This window comes from Balaenoptera acutorostrata, chromosome 18, assembly GCF_949987535.1.
Source record: "Balaenoptera acutorostrata chromosome 18, mBalAcu1.1, whole genome shotgun sequence".
In the NCBI taxonomy this organism is placed as follows: Eukaryota; Metazoa; Chordata; class Mammalia; order Artiodactyla; family Balaenopteridae; genus Balaenoptera; species Balaenoptera acutorostrata.
In genome coordinates this window covers 36,701,551-36,721,347 of record NC_080081.1, presented here as the reverse complement: position 1 = coordinate 36,721,347, position 19,797 = coordinate 36,701,551, and the positions used below count along the sequence as shown (strand labels likewise).

The window sequence follows — 19,797 nt, the reverse complement described above, 5'->3', positions numbered from 1 at the left end:
TGCATCCCTGGGATAAATCCCACTTGATCATGGTGTATGATCCTTTTAAGGTGTTGTTGGATTCTGTTTGCTAGTATTTTGTGGAGGATTTTTGCATCTATATTCATCAGTGTTATTGGTCTGTAATTTTTTTTTTTTTTTTTTTTTTTTTTGTAGTATCTTTGTCTGGTTTTGGTATCAGGGTGATGGTGGCCTCATAGAATGAGTTTGGTAGTGTTCCTTCCTCTGCAATTTTTTGGAAGAGTTTGAGAAGGATGGGTGTTAGCTCTTCTCTAAAAGATACAATTCTCCTGTGAAGCCATCTGGTACTGGACTTTGTTTGTTGGAAGATTTTTAATCACAGTTTCAATTTCATTACTTGTGATTGACCTGTTCATATTTTCTATTTCTTCCTGGTTCAGTCTTTGAAGGTTATACCTTTCTAAGAATTTATCCATTTCTTCCAGGTTGTCCATTTTATTGGCATAGAGTTGCTTGTAGTAGTCTCTTAGGAGGCTTTGTATTTCTGCGGTGTCTGTTGTAACTTCTCCTTTTTCATTTCTAATTTTATTGATTTGAGTCCTCTCCCTCTTTTTCTTGATGAGTCTGGCTAATGATTTATCAATTTTGTTTATCTTCTCAAAGAACCAGCTTTTAGATTTATTGATCTTTGCTATTGTTTTCTTTGTTTCTATTTCATTTATTTCTGCTCTGATATTTATGATTTCTTTCCTTCTGCTAACCATGGGTTTTGTTTGTTCTTCTTTCTCTAGTTCCTTTAGGTGTAAGGTTAGATTGTTTATTTGAGAGTTTTCTTGTTTCTCGAGGTATGCTTGTATAGCTATACAATTCCCTCTTAGAACTACTTTTGCTGCATTCCATAGGTTATGGATCATCGTGTTTTCATTGTCATTTGTCTCTAGGTATTTTTTGATTTCCTCTTTGATTTTTTCAGTGATCTCTTGGTTATTTAATAAAGTATTGTTTAGCCTCCATGTGTTTGTGTTTTTTACGTTTTTTCCCCTGTAATTCATTTCTAATCTCATAGCATTGTGGTCAGAAAATATGCTTGATATGATTTTAATTTTCTTAAATTTACTGAGGCTTAATTTGTGACCCAAGATGTGATCTATCCTGGAGAATCCTCCATGCACACTTGAGAAGAAAGTGTAATCTGCTGGTTTTGGATGGAATGTCCTATAAATATCAATTAAATCTATCTGGTCTATTGTGTCATTTAAAGCTTCTGTTTCCTTATTTATTTTCATTTTGAATGATCTGTCCATTGGTGTAAGTGAGGTGTTAAAGTCCCCCACTATTATTGTGTTACTGTCGATTTCCTCTTTTATAGCTGTTAGCAGTTGCCTTATGTACTGAGGTGCTCCCATGTTGGGTGCATATATATTTATAATTGTTGTATCTTCTTCTTGGATTGATCCCTTGATCATTATGTAGTGTCCTTCCTTGTCTCTTGTAACATTCTTTATTTTAAAGTCTATTTTATCTGATATGAGTTTTGCTACTCCAGCTTTCTTTTGATTTCCATTTGCATGGAATATCTTTTTCCATCCCCTCACTTTCAGTCTGTATGTGTCCCTAGGTCTGAAGTGGGTCTCTTGTAGACAGCATCTATATGGGTCTTGTTTTTGTATCCATTCAGCAAGCCTGTGTCTTTTGGTTGTAGCATTTAATCCATTCACGTTTAAGGTAATTATTGATATGTATGTTCCTATGAACATTTTCTGAATTGTTTTGGGTTTGTTTTTATAGATCCTTTTCTTCTCTTGTGTTTCCCACTTAGAGAAGTTCCTTTAGCATTTGTTGTAAAGCTGGTTTGGTGGTGCTGAACTCTCTCAGCTTTTGCTTGTCTGTAAAGCTTTTGATTTCTCCATCGAATCTGAATGAGATCCTTGCTGGGTAGAGTAATCTTCGTTGTAGGTTCTTCCCTTTCATCACTTTAAGTATATCATGCCACTCCCTTCTGGTTTGTAGAGTTTCTGCTGAGAAATCAGCTGTTAACCTTATGGGAGTTCCCTTGTATGTTATTTGTCATTTTTCCCTTGCTGCTTTCAATAATTTTTCTTTGTCTTTAATTTTTGCCAATTTGATTACTATGTGTCTCAGCATGTTTCTGTTTGGGTTTATCCTGCCTGGGACTCACTGTCCTTCCTGGACTTGGCTGGCTATTTCCTTTCCCATGTTAGGGAAATTTTCGACTATAATCTCTTCAAATATTTTCTCAGGTCCTTTCTCTCTCTCTTCTTCTTCTGGGACCCCTATAATGAGAATGTTGCTTCATTTAATGTGTCCCAGAGGTTTCTTAGGCTGTCTTCAGTTATTTTCATTCTTTTTTCTTCATTCTGTTCTGCAGCAGTGAATTCCACCATTCTGTCTTCCAGGTCACTTATATGTTCTTCTGCCTCAGTTATTCTGCTATTGATTCCTTCTAGTGTAGTTTTCATTTCAGTTATTGTATTGTTCATCTCTGTTTGTTTGTTCTTTAATTCTTCTAGGTCTTTGTTAAACATTTCTTGCATCTTCTCAATCTTTGCCTCCATTGTTTTTCCGAGGTCCTGGATCATCTTCACTATCATTATTCTGAATTCTTTTTCTCGAAGGTTGCCTATCTCCACTTCATTTAGTTGTTTTTCTGTGGTTTTATCTTGTTCCTTCATCTGGTACATAGCCCTCTGCCTTTTCATCTTTTCTATGTTTCTGTGAATGTTTTTTTTTTGTTCCACAGGCTGCAGGATTGTATTTCTTCTTGCTCCTTCTGTCTGCCCTCTGGTGGATGAGCGTTATAAAACATTTTAAATACCATTTTGCTCTTTGTAAGACACTATATGATCCAAAAGAGTGTATAAAATACAGATGAGGGAAAATGGCCTTTAGGATGCTTTTACCCATTACTACTACATACATTATTTTGTTTTCAATTTTAGAGGAATGTTAAGCCTAATGGCTCACTTCTAGAAATATGTAATGAAGATATTATATCATTTATATTCCCATAAACTTCTCTTATTTAATGTTCATTTGTAAAAGTAGCACATTTAAAATATATACCACTGAACTGGTACATTTTCTTCGCAAGTCAACAATCATAGCAGTGCTCCCTTTGTAAACACTAGGGACTCAGGAAGGTAAGGAATTAAAATATATCTTTTAAAATCTCAGTGCAATAATTACAGCTTATTTTATATTTGCTGCTTTCTGGATAAGGAATGCTTCTTTCTCACAATTAAAGTAAAACACAGAACATCACAGGACCTAGTTCTCCAAATTCTTCCTATTTGTTCCTCCATTCCACATTTTTTCTTCCTTCTTAGCCAAATGCATCTTCATTGGAATCAAAGGATTTTCCCTTGGGGAAGAGTAAGGTTCATAAGGCAGATACCTTAGTCTGACCATGAGGAGTCTGGTTCAAAGTCAGCCTATTTAATATTTTAGTTGAACACATATCATCAAAACTGGCACAATCAAGGAGGTTATGTATCTTTAAAAGTAAACACTTTTTCAAAGAAATTTACTTCAATCAAATTTTAGTCAATTTCTATGACCAAAAATAAAACCTTCTATACACTAAGGAATAAGAGGAGATGAGGTTATTATCCTGCTTCAACTAAGTAAGACTTTGGAATTTAACTGCATCTATTGATGGAAAATTGGTTTGTTTGTTTAAATTGTTTCTCCTTTTTAAGTTTCTGATAAAGGAGAGAAATAAGAAATATTAGGAGATTTGGCAAAGAAAGAAAGTAGGGAGAAATTGAATATAAGGACAAAAGTCTGAAAATATACCCATTCCCTTCATTACAAGCAAGGCTATAGTAACTGTACAGCATAAGTTATTTTCTACCATAATTAAGTTGTCCTCTTTTCATCTTTCCCCAGCACTCACACACACCCCAACACAAATACTCCAGATCTTAGACCAGATTGGGAGCTTCTCTGAGAATGATCCTGAATCTCTAACTACAGTGTATGTTCAAAGGCTAACCTAAGATCAGCCAATTATTTCACTCCTTCTTGGCCAAAGTGTTTGTCCAGGAATGAGTGCTTCATACAACAGACGATTCAGAGCTCTTTGCTGTTTGTTTTGGGGTTTCTTTTGAACAATGAATTCTTTTATTTTCTGATTATGGCTGTGAGGATTCCCACTTGGAGTTTCCAGCAGCACCACCCCATGGAAAATTCTCTCTGCAGTGAGTAGCAATCAACCTAACAAAGATAGTTAAGCAAAAACAGGAGGCAGAAATTTGATTTCTGCAGGTTTCCATTCTCTTATTTTTGTTATCTCTAAAGCCAAATATTTTAAAGATGAGTTTTTGTGAACCAATATATTCCACTTTTATTTTTTGCTTCAGCTAATTAAAATTCAGTTCCTGTCTCTTGTTATGACTTATAATAAAGTGGAAATCTCCCTGAAGCATGAATGTAACTTTCTAATATAAGTTTTATTGAAGTATAGAATACACAAGAGAAAAGTACACAAAAACATATGATTTAATAAACTTTTTACAAAATGAACATGAAAATGGACAAAATCAATCATTTTGAGTTCAGAGTAATTTGACTAGATACATTGCTGTATGTACCCCTCTCCTCCAAAGGAAGTAAGTGAAATAAATTCTTATATGTGAAGTAACTTATGCTGGCAACAATCTTACCTGGGTCCATTCATTAGTTTGTGGATCATAGGATTCCATAGTGTTGAGGTATGTCTGCCCATCATAGCCACCAACAGCATATAGTCTGTCACCAAGGAGACAGACACCAACAGCATCTCTGGGCATACTCAACGGAGCCACCATGGTCCATGTGTCTGTTTTGGGATCATATCTAAAATGTAAGGATAAAGGACATAACATATTCTAGTCACATTGAACTTTTACTATATTAATGATGCCCTTTCAAAACAAGCCATGAAAAAGAAAACTTAACTTTTTTTCTAAAAACTCAATATTTAAGCAGGTTTTCAGGAACCAATATCCACAATGTCTGGCTTTCTATAGTTTAAGGTATTTTTAAAACATACCTAGACTCTTAATTGGATGGATGCAGAGTCATCTTACAAAAATGAATATCATGATTTCTTTCCACAAGGAAGTCAGATATGTAAATAACTATTGTTCCACAGTAGAATGAGGTTCTTTAAAACAGGTACAAGAAAGTGTTATGGTCATGAAACAGAAGTAAGGGTTAAAAATCTGGGAGAACTATGAAATACTTCACATTGGAAGTCTCCTTTAAATCAGGTCTGAAAATCTATCCTAAATTTGCTAGAAAGAAAGAGATATTTTTACAAAGGAACACAAGTGTTAATAAAAATGCATGGCCAGCTTTGTGGAAAGTAGGTGTGTAGTGTAGCCAGGTTCAAGGGTATAAGAAGAAGCAGTGCTTAAAAAGGTGGTTTTTGATCAGCTCATGGATTGCTTGATTCCCAGAGTAAGAAAGTATTTTGTGCTTACTCAATAGGAAAATAGGGAACCATTGAAACTTGAGGAAATAAGTACAACATGAACAGAGGTATCTTAATAGCTTAATATCTGTGACAATTAATCAGGATTCACTGGAAGGGAGAGATTGGTAAATCAAGAGATTGAAGCAGAGGGTCCAAGTATTATTATTGAATTTTAACCAAAAATAATTAAATTTCCAGAGAGTCTGATTACCATATATTACATACAGATATTTTATGTGTTGGGTGGTAAGACACCAAAGAATTCCTTGGTGAGTGTGCTTTACTTCAGCTAAGAAGGAATGATTAAGCCACCTCTTTGCCTTTAACCTACAACTGCAGGTTCAGGTACGAAAACATCTAGTAAGAACCCAGTAGAGCAAATATAAAAGAAGACTGGATGACAGCAAATTTATTCCTAGTTTGTTTTTCTACTCCAATCTTGTTATGAAATTTTAACGAGAAAAAGAAACAAACACAACAAGCCAAAAAGCCCACCTACAGTTTATTGAAAATAAAAAAGGTTGTTACAAGAGAAATGACTGGAAGGACCCCAAGGATCTGGAATTTATATTTTGCAGAGAATATTTCTCCCAGGACATTACATGCATTTACACACCATGTCTGGAGGAGTTGTGACAGCCAAGATGATATACGTGAAATGAGAGATTGGTTGAATGCCTGAAAATCAGGACCACCTTAAAGTACAGGCTGTCAGGCAAATAAAAAAGTAATTTTATATGCTGTAGTTAATAAGTGTAAAACATCACAAATAGACACAGGCACACATAGACACAAATGCAAATATGCAATCTATGCTATCAAATCTTCTTTAAGATATTTAAACTTCTACCATGAATATTTTGAAATATATAAACATAAAAACAGAGGACAAAAAAAAAGGAAAGATGAGAAAAGAAAAGACACCACAAGGAATCAAATTGTACAATCCACAAAGTGGAACATTTTATAAGATATCTGACTGAATTTTTCAGGGAAGAAAAGCCCAGTAATAAAATGAATTACTAAGAAGAAGTAGCTGTTCTAAATTAAATGTGACTTTAAAATATAACAAAATAAAGTGAGTGAAACTTACTTGGATCCCAATTTATAGACCAACTATTAAAAGATGTTTAAGACATTTTGGAAATTTTAATTCTGGGTATCAGATTATAATAAGAGATTATTTAAATTTTTATTAGTTATGATAATGACATTGTGATTATGCTAAAAATGTAAAGTTCTGATCATTTTCCATTGTTTGTTTCTGGGATGAATTCATAAAGGTTTTGAGCTAAAGTAAAGAATTACTTTAAAATACTTCAGGGAAAAAAATACTGTAAAGGTGAATGGATGAAGCAATTTGGTGATGGTTGTTGAATCTGAGTAATGAATACGGGGAATTGTTTACTTTTCTGCCAGGAAATTTTTGTCAAAAAAATAACTTTAAAAGGAAGAATGTATAATACTCCTAATTTCAGTGAAATGTGAACGTTCTTTATATTTTATTCATTTTCCAATAGAAGCCAGTCTGCCTTTTATCACAATCACTTCACTTAAATAGCTTTTCCTGAAGTCCTATTTTAGTCCCCATGTAATTATTATTCAGCTTTATAGGATTTTTTTCAACTACTGTCTACATTACAGACTTTATCACTTTGCAAAAAGGCAGAAGAACCGAGAAAAAAGCTAACACTAAGAGCACTAAGGAATAATAAATGCATTTCTGAAGGTTTCTGAAACTTTAAGTGAAGCTTATATAATGAAGATATTCTCATATACTCATACTTCAGGGAAAATTAAGAAAACACTAGTATGTCCTATATCTAGGTACACATTTAGAAATAATATCCTACACTTCGAAATAGATATCATTCTTTTCACATTTTACAAAATTCCTGAAGAAAAGTTAAAAAAATTTAGTGCATTCTCCTAGAAGATACAAATCTTTGAATTAAATACACCTGTTTTAATTGGTAGGTAACATATTTTATGTGTTTAATAGCAATCTTTTAATTTATATCTGGAAATGGTGATGATATTTAAACTTATATATATTGCTAGAAAATCAAACCAAACCAAAAGAAAAACTGAGTCCAAACCCTACCCCCTCCTACACACACACTCACACACTCTCTCTCTCTCTGTTTCTCTTCCAGATATTTATGCAGTAATCACACTAATTCAAAATTACCCAGTAATTGTTATCCTTGTTCTCACATTAATGAATCTAAATTGATTTTTCTGTATTTAGAACTCCGTGGATTTACCTCTCAGCCTGGGGACACACATAATTGTTACCCCCCAAATGAATTAAACAGCATATTTTAGCTTAGGGAAAGATCCACAGATGTATAAGCTCTTTCCAAACAATTACTAATAGTGAACACTATCATTGTCTGTTCACGTTTTTGACAAAATTTTGTTCTAAGCATTCTTTTTTGCCTCGGTTTGCCTGTTTATAAAAAGAAAGAAAGAAAAGAAAAAGCGGGTGGGGGGCTGCTGCTGTCTTTTTGCATTTAGGCTGTCTGCCTTTCCTACGTCTCACCTTGGCCTTCATGGTCAGAATGTGAGCTCTGCATCAGGGACTCTATTAAAGTTTACAGCCCTCAGGAAAGAGATGCATCCGTATATAGTGGCTAAAATTGGCTGTAAAATGAAAACTTGCCGAAGGCATATGACAATCACAGAACAAAAGTTAGTTTCTCATTGAAGATCCCCCTTGAAATTTTTGAGGTACTATTACTTTTTCAAGCATAGTTATTTCCACAATTAGAAGATAAAAATTTATCTTATGTTTAATGAGCAATATAACTAGATTTCTCCTCCCCTTTTCAACACTTTTTGCTTATTTTTATACAAACGTATTTTTTAAAGTTAATTTGATTTCAACTTTTCTATGAAGGTGTATGAAAACTCTATTTTGACTATGTCATATTCCATTACATTTACTCTTCCAGATTGAGGGGAGGAGAGATGAGCTGGTGACAGAACCGGAGAAAGCAAGGACCCGCTAAGCAACTCCGACTCCTCTCAGGTGTAGCTTTCTCATTAAAGTTTTAAAAATTATTTAAGCTATTGTCAATCAACAGAACATGGAGCATACACAGAAGATCTTAATGCTAGTAAAAACTCACTTTTAAAATAAATATTTTTAACAGTTCAAAACTAAGGAGAAATAGATTCTTTATGTAATTATTTTCTCTACTCTATAATAGAAAAATTTACTAGTGCTGTGAGCCCAAATTATGTATTTTTAAATTTTTTTATTTATTTTATTTTATTTATTTTTGGCTGCACTGGGTCTTCATTGCTGCACGCGGGCTTTCTCTAGTTGTGGTGAGTGGGGGCTACTCTTCATTGCTGTGCGTGGGCTTCTCATTACGGTGGCTTCTCCTGTTGCGGAGCACGGGCTGTAGGCGTGCAGGCTCAGTAGTTGTGGCACAAGGGCTTAGTGGGATCTTCCCGGACCAGGGCTCGAACCCGTGTGACCTGCATTGGCAGGCGGATTCTTAACCACTGCGCCACCAGGGAAGCCCTATGTATTTTTAAATACCTTTCTCAACGTGAAAATGAATTTCAGAGTTTGATACCAGCGTTGATAACCTTCCATCTATATAAGACATCACATGTTTCATCTTTTCATGTACATCTACCTTCCACAGAATTGTTCGCCTTCCTCCAAAGCTTGCAGATAAATTACCATGATGTCAGCATTCCAGGCAGAATATCCCAGAACAACAGATTACTCTGTGACTCCCTGTGTCCAGCTGACAACTTCAAAGATAACACTTGCCTCATAAGCTACTAAGGCAAATATTAATCACAAATATAAATTAGTATGGCTATGGTATAGGTTAATAATTATTGCATCTACTTATAAAACAAGGGCTTTATATATGTAGACTGTCATAGGATCTCCATCTGTTACATATATTTCTACCAGAAATTTGAACATAATTTGTTATCAAAGAAGTAGCAAAGATTATGCATGCACAATAATAGAAAAACAAAGGCAAAAAAAAAATATTTTCATGCTGCACTCATTTGGCTGGTTCCAACAGTAAGATCTTAAGAATAAAAAGAAATATTTATTATAAAGTACAAAAGTGCCTATCTAACATTTTAACTTTAAACAATTCAAGCAATTACATTTTTGTAGAAAATTTAGGATCTCACATATCAAAAAATGTGAATTAATATATTAATGTGCTACTTAAGGCCTAGGATAGCATCCATAATTTAAATAAATGTAAGTCTCTCTTTTATCATCTCTCTTCAGTGTTCAGAAATTCTTGGATTATGTCTAAACCAGAAGGATGAAATGAGAAATTAAGAGAAATGAAAGAATCCAAAATTCCATACTTGCTCTATATATTAATGTTTATGGTAATCTGAAAAGAATTATTTAAGTAGATAATGTAATTATCCCTGTATGTCAGACAGCATATCTTAAATTATTTCATTTTTTTTTAAAAGCGTCCAATTTTTAATATTTATTTATTTATTTATTTATTTATTTATTTATTTATTTATTTATGGCTGTGTTGGGTCTTCGTTTCTGTGCGAGGGCTTTCTCTAGTTGTGGCAAGCGGGGGCCACTCTTCATCGCGGTGCGCGGGCCTCTCACTATCATGGCCTCTCTTGTTGCGGAGCACAGGCTCCAGATGCGCAGGCTCAGTAATTGTGGCTCACGGGCCTAGTTGCTCCGTGGCATGTGGGATCCTCCCAGACCAGGGCTCGAACCCGTGTCCCCTGCATTGGCAGGCGGATTCTCAACCACTGCGCCACCAGGGAAGCCCAAATTATTTCATTTTTAACAAAGATCTAAAGATGATAAAAATAGTCATATCCTGACAGTAATAAGTTAAATACTGTTATTTTAGATGACTTTTTCTGTTATGACTGAAGTAGATTTTGGTAGACCTTGAACAAAAGTTGTATATTTATTATAAATTATATATCAAAATTGTGATTGTTGTTAATAGTGTTTGGTTGATAAGATATAATGATATAATTTTCAACAAATATATGAATAATTACTTAATATTTTTGTCTAAATCAAAAATTTTCTGTCTATTGAAGATATGCCTAAAATATATGTAAATCATGAATCCTCAGCCAGTGATGATGGAAATGGGTGTTCACATGAAAATAGAGAAGTAATAAATCAGTATCTATCTACATACCTTTCCAAGAGTCCCTCCAAACATTCATCCATCCATCTCTCCATTTATCCCTTTTAAAACCTGTCTATCTTTCCTTCAATCCATCTAAACATTCATCCATCCCTCTATCCATCCCTCTTAAAAATCTCTATCTATCTATCCATCTATTTATCTATCTACCTACCTACCTATTTACAGTATACCTCATAATGCTTTCCTTGTGAGAAATTTGAGGCCTCTTTTTCTTGGTGTCTGACTGATTTAATAAATGCTTGTTAAGTGCTTACTCAGTGCCAGGAATTGAGCCAAGTGGAGGAGTATAGGCATAGACAAGATAATCTTGGCCAGCACATAGAATCTAGTTTAGTGGAAAAATTGATGTAAAACAAATAATTTTTTTTCATTGTGTTGATAATTCGTACAAAGGAAAACTCCATTGCACTTTCAGGTCAAATCTGCATTATGAGAATTTTCCTCTGGCTACTCTAGGGGAAAAGATTGGAGGAAGCAAGAGTGGATATTACAAAGGCAGGTTTAGCAGGTTCCTTTAATCTTGACACCCTTTCCTATCAGATCTCATTACTGGGATGTAGATTCAAGGGCACAGGTGGTCCTGATCTCTTATTAGCCAGCAGTGGTACTGATGACTTTGAGCATATTTTCTGATCCATTGCCTGATTTCCAGCTTTGTGATCTCAAAGCTCTAATTATTCATTTCTTTATCTCTTTTTTTCTAATACATTTTAAGCTCTATTTAGTACAGTGAAAGCATACACAAAACAATATTTATTGAATAAGTGAATAGATAGATGAATGTGCTTTTTCTGATGAATTGCACCTTCTGGGTCTAAATTCTGCTAGAACTTACTGCATTTTTGCACACTGCTTTTGTCCACTAAGATGCTCTCACTAGAGTGAAGCTTAGCTACAAAATTAGTTTTTACTGTTCCAGCAACTATTCTAAACTTCATGCTCTTACTCAGTCCCTGCTTTCTTATCTGTTCTGATTTGAAGTACCGATGTTCCTTGCATTTAAGAAAGCCTGACTTTACAATTTTTGCTAGGTGCTATATAACTGTACTTTGCTACTTTATAATACCTTTACACTTCTATAAGAAATCATTGTCATAGAACATTTGCCTATCTACTTATTTATCTATCTGTAAAACATAACATTGTACACTACCTGCTATTCCTAATGATTTGTTTGCCTATGATTATATACTAAGAAACATTCCTTATATTACACGTGCAAAGTAATTCTACAGGGGTACCATTATGTAGAATCATCAATATAGAATATATCTTATAGAAATTGTAAAAAATGCTGTTAATCTGACACATGGTATGAGCTTGGATAAGAATCATAATGATGCTGTGCTTCTGCATTACTTAAGCTGTTCATCCCCACTGCACTCCTATAACTTGAAATAGTTATGCTTTATTAAATACAATTTTGCACCATAAATGTATTCCTAGACTGAATTCTTTATGCCTCTGTTCACAAACAACATTTTAATGCATTAGAGAGTGAACTTAGAAAATAATGTGTATGAAATATCATTTTATTAGTGGCATTTATATATTTGCCATAAAAGTAGCAGCCTCATCATATTCATTTTCTTTGTCATTTTTTCCCAAGAATATAGCAAAGGAAAATGTGAATAATCTGTCATTCTATTAGCAGTATTTTTTAAATAAATGTTTGCATGTTTGTGTTTATAAAAGCATACATTTATTAATTTGGACTCTGACCACTATCCTCACTGTAGCACCTGTAGTTCCTAATTTCACTGGACAAGAGAACATTGAAGTGCAACTGTGGTGAGCTTAATGCCATCCTCTATGTATATATAGCCATAAATCTACAGTCCATTTCACAGAGTAGCGATATCGTTAAACATTTCTGTATTTTATCCAAGAAGTGGCTTAAGTTTGAACAGAGCCTGTTCACTAAAAGCTATCTCTTGCCAATGGCCTTATTCTCAGTAAAAATGTTCACGTATCCTAAGAATAAAGTATCATAAATGAGAGAGAACCCCTTTCTTCCACTGACTATTCCACTATCAAGCATGGATATAAAGGATCTGATTTCTTAATATTAAGAGGAAAATTGCTGTGGTCATCAGTGTGATCCTCCAGACATCTGTTCCTCTCCCAGGTACAAGGTCAGATACTGTCTTCCCACACCCTGAAGTTTTCTGTGACCATGTGACTGAGTTGTCATCAAAGTATCAACAAAGGAGAATTATATTACTTGAAGGTTGAATCTTTAAGAATGCATAAACAATGTAGTACTATTCTCTGGCTTTTCCCTTCTGACATGGAGACCAGTGGTGCCCATATTTTAGCTTATATGTCATTCTGGGTACTAGAGTAACAATATCACATGGACACATAGCATGAAAAAAAAGAGAATTATAGTATTAAGTCATTAAAACTTTTGAAGTTATTCATTAAGGTAGAATTACTTATCCTATCCCAGGTGATAAAAAAAAAAATTATCCTCAATATTTCCTAATCTCACTTCCTCACGTATCAGCATGTTTCCTTATGTAATAGAAAATATCACTGTAAGTTTCTCTAACTCTCTAATCCTTACTTCACATGACACAAAAATGATAAGAGATCCACATCCACTAAAGAGAATTCATCCATAACCATGCCAGGAAGTGTGTGGATAGTTGGAGTAAGACTGAAGCCAAGGTAAATTTTCACTCCAGCCTCTGTGCACCTGCCATTTTTAAGAAGGAATTAAAAGAGGATCTATACTTCTTCTATACACCAGGATAATAGGCAATATAGTTCTAATAAGCCTGTCTTACATTAAGAAAGGTATGGCATAAAACAAAGTTCATAATTCACCTTTACGAATTTGAAAAGAGTAGTAGAACAAACAAGACAGGATGAATAGAACAGATAAATAAAATGTCAAATTTTTTAAAAAAAGAATTAACAAACATTCATGCATTTTAAAAATTATTTAAAACTGTATTTTAATAGACCTTTTAAAACATATTAATGAGAAGTTTAAAGATAACTAGAATTATGTGAAAATAAATTGTAGGGTTTTTAAAATTATTAGTTGAAAAGAATGGAAAAAAAGAAAGAAGGAAGGAGAGAGGGAGGATGAGGAAAGAAAAAATAAGGTAAGACATAAAGTGGCGTGGGTATGTGTGTGCACGTGCAAGTGGGCACGCGCATGAGCGAGAGAAAGAGAGAGACTAATAAACCAGCTATAGGAGTTGAATTTACTTTCCTAAATTATGCAGATTTTATATTCACTTGCATTAGGTATCAATGTAATTTGCATTCTTTCTTTCACTATAACTGTGCCTTGGGGTCTTACCTTTCTACGTAATCTAGCAGCCGAGAACAGTGGTTTGAAGCTGGAGCATCATGACCTCCTACTGCATAAAGAAAACCATCACATGTGGCAACACCAACACCCCCTCTTCGTTTACACATTGGAGCACACATGTTCCACTTATTTGTGTGAGGATCATAATATTCCATTGAACTCAAACAGGAACTTCCATCACGACCTCCAACTGAATACAACCTAAAAGCACAATGGGGAAAACATGATTTAGTATTACAGTCTGTATGACCAAATGAAGGAAAGGAAAAGTCCTTTACAAATAAATTTTCAATCACAGCATGAGCCTCAAATGTGTTAAAAATATATTACTTCACATGGAAATTTTTGTTAAAGGGACATTATAACTAATTACGTATACCTAAATCCCATATTCTAATAGGCTATATACTAGATGCAATTAAAATGATAATTTTCTAACCTCTTTATTTCTAGAATGTTAGATTAAAACTATTTTTGTGTAAATAATTAAATCATCTAATACATTGTTTTAATAAATATTGAGGAATGCCTATTTTGAAAATAAGATATATTTATCTTCAATTTTTCTTGAAAATGAGCAAAATCAGAAGAAAATCGATTATCTTACTTTTTGTTCAGCAATTGATTTTGCTATTGATTTTCCCAGTAGGTAAATCATGCCTACTTCTTGTGTTCTGTATTCACAGTTTAGAACACTAAATAAATGGAATAATTTAAACACATATTGTCATAACACTAGCTTTCTTAATCAGTGCCTATACTATAGCTAATGTGTTATCTGGATAGACAAAACTTTATAGGAAAAAAGAGTACAATGATATTAGCCTGATTGAATATTGCTGAAACTTACTTGATACACTTATTTTGCTATTATTTCATTACTGAGAAGTATGATAGGAACCCAGGAAAAGAAATATTACAGCACACATGGTACTTAAAATACATTCATAGAATACAAAAGTAGAAATACATTATCTATTCTTAGTAAAAACATTCTTGCTTATTTAATAATAGCCATGAAGATTGTATCACAGAAAGGTACAGAGTTGAATTTATTTATTTACTCATTTTTTCAACACCTAACTTTGAATGCCTAGTGTATGTCACACACCATCCCAAATTTTGTGAACATATCCGTGAACAAAACAGGAAAAAATTCCTTGCACTCAATTCTACTAGGAGCGATATAGACATAATACACACAGTAAACACGTGTATTATATACTACTAAGGGCTGTAGACACATAGAGCAGGGAAGTGGTGTCAGGAGTGCAAATGGTGGGAGTGGGAGTTGCAGTTACAAATTTAAGTATATGATCAATAAAGGCCTCATTGAGAAGGTGATGTTTGCCCCCAAACTTGAAGAAGATGGTAGTGTTTGGAGGTGAGTTCAGGAATATCTCTGGGGGAGAAGATTTGAGGCCGATTGAACAGGTGAGTGCAAAGTTCCAGGGGCAGCAAGGAAGCCAGAACAGCAGGAGCAGAGATAGTGGGCGGGGTAGCAGAGGAGATAATGGGTAAGGGTAAAGGGTGGGCCTCACACAGGTGTTTAGACATTTGTCTAATGTCTAAAGCAAATGTAGACATTTTCCCTAAGTGAAACAGGAAGCCATGGGAGGATTTTGAGTAGAGGAATATTATAACTTGTTTATGGTTTAATAAGATTAGATGTCATGAAATTTTTGCTTTACTAGTGGACATTATGCTTAATATATTGGTAAACAGACTTAATTCTAACTAAGTAAATGCATAGGATGACATTATTACTTAGTATATAAAATAGTTTAGGCCTTAGATTTAAAAATTCATCCTCTAATATTCTTTAGTAAGTCTAAAATATGATGTTTAAACTGACTTCAAATCCTGGAGATTTTTTTTTAAGATGTCTATGTTTCTCTCAATGCCTGCCATGAAAAAATACTTTTGATTGCCCAAGTGTTCCCATTATGGATGTAATGCCTCTGCTTGATTACTCACAAGTTGTCTGCTGGCTCTCAGTCTTGCAATATGCTGAAATTAACCAATAGGAGCAATTTAAAGGACAAGTATTGGACAATTTAGCTTGCAAAATCACCCAGAAGTGAAATGATTCTTCACTCGGAAGTTTTTATCATCCTAAATGCTTCACAAAATCTGAACTTTATTTCTGTTTCATTTAAATTGAAGATCTAACTCAAAAGAACTATGCTATAATATTGAGATATTGTTAATAAAACTTAGCAAAATAACTTTTTGCAGAGATTTTATTTATTGGTTAAGTATCTTCATGAAGGGCACCTACCACAGTCCCTGGTACAAAGTTCACATATAAGAAAAGTATTCCCCTTTTTACTTTCTATTGTTTTAATGGAATGGTTGACTTCAAGCTACTGTGTTTATTCATACACATTATAGTGACAAATTATACTGTTGCTTTATCTGAATCCAGCATTGCTGACACTAAAATAATTCTATACAATACTTTATCACACTTTTTTGAAATTATTAAAGAATGCTAACATATACAAATATATAGCTAAATGTGTATAAAAATAATGATAATTAATTAAACATATTGCTCACATTATAGAAGTCAAATATCGAGCCTATTAGCATAGCCTTATATTTGAAAATAAAATGTACCTTAAATTTCACAAGTTACAACATCATTGACTTCTTAATATAATTATATATATATATTATAAACCACTATTTATTCAATCTCTCTGCCTTTATGTGAACCTTCTCCTAATAAAACTCAGTAACACATGGGTTTATACAAAAGAAATTTATGTAACACCTCTATAAAAATGATATAATATCTGACAGTTTCTTTTGTAAAATAAATGTTTGATACATCATAGCTGTTATTTTATAAATTATTTACTAAAGCCTAAGCTAGGTTATCAGGGTTTTATTTCATTTGGTAAATGTCCCTTTTAATGTTCTTCCTATTATATAGTCTACAGATTAACAATGAAATTATTGTAATTTTGATAATGTAATATAAATTATTAATACTAGAGCAAAATTGGTTGAAAAGAATAAATACACTACATTTTTTCTTCAGAAACAGCTTTACAAAAGAAATGAGAAAATTGTAATTGTATAGAAGAGATAATAGTGTCCTTTGGGGCTGCTTTATGGAGTAATTATTAAAACCAACAGATGTATTCCAATACTTGAAAATATTTTGCAGCTAGAATAAATGTTGCAATGTACACACAAAAATTCATGGACAATTTTCCAACGTTATCTTCTCAGATGTCCTCTTGCAATCTAGTTAATCATAGTTTAGACTGATTCCCTGTTTTGTTTTACTACAATGACGAATTAGATGTTGAGAATATGAAGAGCAGAGAAGGATCTGATACTAGAAGTAAATGCACTGACAACATAAGAAGTGACAGCTGACAGTTTCATGGCAAGAAAGGAAACATGACATTTTAACTTAGAGTTGAAAGATGAGTAGAAATTTGTAAGATGAAGAAATAGGGGAAAGCATTACATACAGGGAAAGCATTATGTGTAAAGACAAGGGACATGAAAGGTCATAGCCAGTGATAAATAGAGTGGCAAGTATGTCATATTGGTGGAATGGGTGGTAGTGAAGGAGGGGAAGAAGAGGTATGGCTGGTAGGATGAAAAGGTTAGAATGAGAATGAAGGGGATTGTATGCCATGCTATGGAGCTGGAATTTCATTCAGAGGCAATGAGAAAAGGGTAGAAAAATAACATTCTTAGGAGATATCAGTGTCATAGCTCAGTTTGCTGTGAACATTGACCTGTATATCCCTCTTTGCATGCCAAAAATTGGCAAGAGGTCAGAAATACCCCTGACTTAAGTAAACTCTTCTAGAATTTTGCTGAGACTGAATGAGTCTTCCCTACCCCTTTCATTAACTTATGTGTTTATTCAGCCTACAGAAAAGTTTTATATAAAGTTTAGCAACAAGGTCTTCCTGTTTTGAGATCTAGTTGCCAGGTGCCCATCTCAGCACCATGTATTTTATATTCTAGTACAGGTATACTTCATTTTATTTATGCATGATTTATGCATTTATTGCATTTGATTGTGCTTCACCTTATTGAGTTTTGCAGGTATTGCATTTTTCTTTTTTTAACAAATCGAAGTTTTATGGTAATCCTGCATTGTCAGATGACGGTTAGCACTTTTTGGCAATAAAGTATTTTTTAAATTAAGGTATGTAGATTGTTTTTAAAAACATAATGCTATTGCACACAATAAACTATGATATAGTGTAAACATAAATTTTATATGCACTGGGAAACCAAAAACTCCATGTGACTCCCTTTATTGCAATATATACTTTATTGTGGTGGTCAGGAATCAAACCTGCAATGTCTTCGGGGTATGCCTGTCCATACAATATGGCAGTAGGAAGAAACAAATTCTGTATTAGTTAAGATATGGATTCAAATGTGTATAAAGTGGCTTTGCAGGTAGGTGTTGAGACCCAGGTTTCTTCCAACATTCAACCTATAATCTGTAGGATAAGACCCTTTATCAAGAACTGTGAAGAGTCTGAAATTTTACCAGACCTGAAAGCTAACAAATTAGCCTACCACAGTTTCATAGATGCTGGTAAAAGACACAAGATTCTGGGATCAGAAAGAAATGACTTTGTTTTTCATGCACAACAGATAGAATGAGCTCCATGTTCACATGGGTTCCCCCTGTCCCTCCACGTCCCACCAGGGTGATACAGAGAGATTCAGGTAAATGCTTATTTATGTAGAGGACTTTTCTCACATCTGGAGTTTAGGAACTGTTAATCCTTAAAGGGGCTGCCAGCAAACCTGTCCAATCATTGCTCTGAAGGTAGATATTATCTTTATTATTGTGTTCCTGCTCTCTCAAGGAACAAACCTGCTCTCTGCCCAAAAGAAAGACACTATCTCTACCTTCCAAAGCTGTTTGATTTACAAATATCCTTGAAAAGATGGTGAAAAAAGTTGCCAATATTTTTGCTTGGAAAATGTGCAGGAATGTTAAAAGTCCATGGAGAATTGTCTACAAACCCTTTGGTCCTGAAGGTGGAGTCCTAGCTGTCACAACCACAGTTCAAACAGAAGGATGAAGGAAAAATGGAAGAAGGAGCGCATCTTCTCCCTTTACGAATCAATCTTTTAAGTTGCACTACTCACTTTTTACATCCCGTTGGCCAGAACTTAGTTACATGAGAATACCTGACTGATCAGGTGCTGGGAAATGTTATCTTTATTTTAGGTGGCCACTTGCCTAGCTAACAGTGCTGTGCATACTGTTGTATAAAAAGGAATGAATGAGTATTAAGAGCCAATTATAACTTTCTGCCACAGCACTAGATCTTTTCCAGCCCTGTGTGCCATTGTGCATTCTGTCCTAAGTATCTTGCTACTATATAGGGTGGGTTACTGTTCATTCATCACTCATTAATCAATTCAGGTATGTCTCCATTAGAAAGTCTTTTTGATCCCACTTCGTCTTTTCCCCAGAAATGTAATGTTATTTATAATCCGTTAACTAGGGAAAGTTATTTAATGTGTGGCATACTTTATCACTGGTACATAACTTCAGGAATGGCTATAGAAAGTGCAGTATAACACCTTTGATGGAACTCTCTAGATCCAGAACTTTGTTTGATCCTTTGTTTCCTAATTGATGGAGAACTCTTTCATCTGATCCCATGATAAGGCTTGTCACTCCTGCTATCAAAATACTCCTGCATGTACCTTTCAGTGAATAATTTCCATGAGAGGTACTAGTTGAGTGCCTGAGAGTACAGTGAGTGAGATTTCAGTAATCTTACACATCAGGCTGTGAGACTGCTTTTTTTCCCACTTACTAA

General features: G+C 34.1%; 1 protein-coding gene across 2 annotated transcripts in view; it reads right to left on the bottom strand.

The window, feature by feature from the left end:
• KLHL1 (kelch like family member 1) overlaps nt 1–19,797 on the bottom strand; it is a 424,036-nt gene that overhangs the window by 6,648 nt on the left and 397,591 nt on the right. For both annotated transcript variants that reach the window (XM_007186194.2, XM_007186195.2), the window contains 2 exons: nt 13,955–14,167; nt 4,647–4,818 (listed from right to left, as the gene is read on the bottom strand). In XM_007186194.2, the coding sequence (XP_007186256.1) occupies nt 4,647–4,818; nt 13,955–14,167 (385 nt within the window). The remainder of the gene's footprint in view (nt 1–4,646; nt 4,819–13,954; nt 14,168–19,797) is intronic.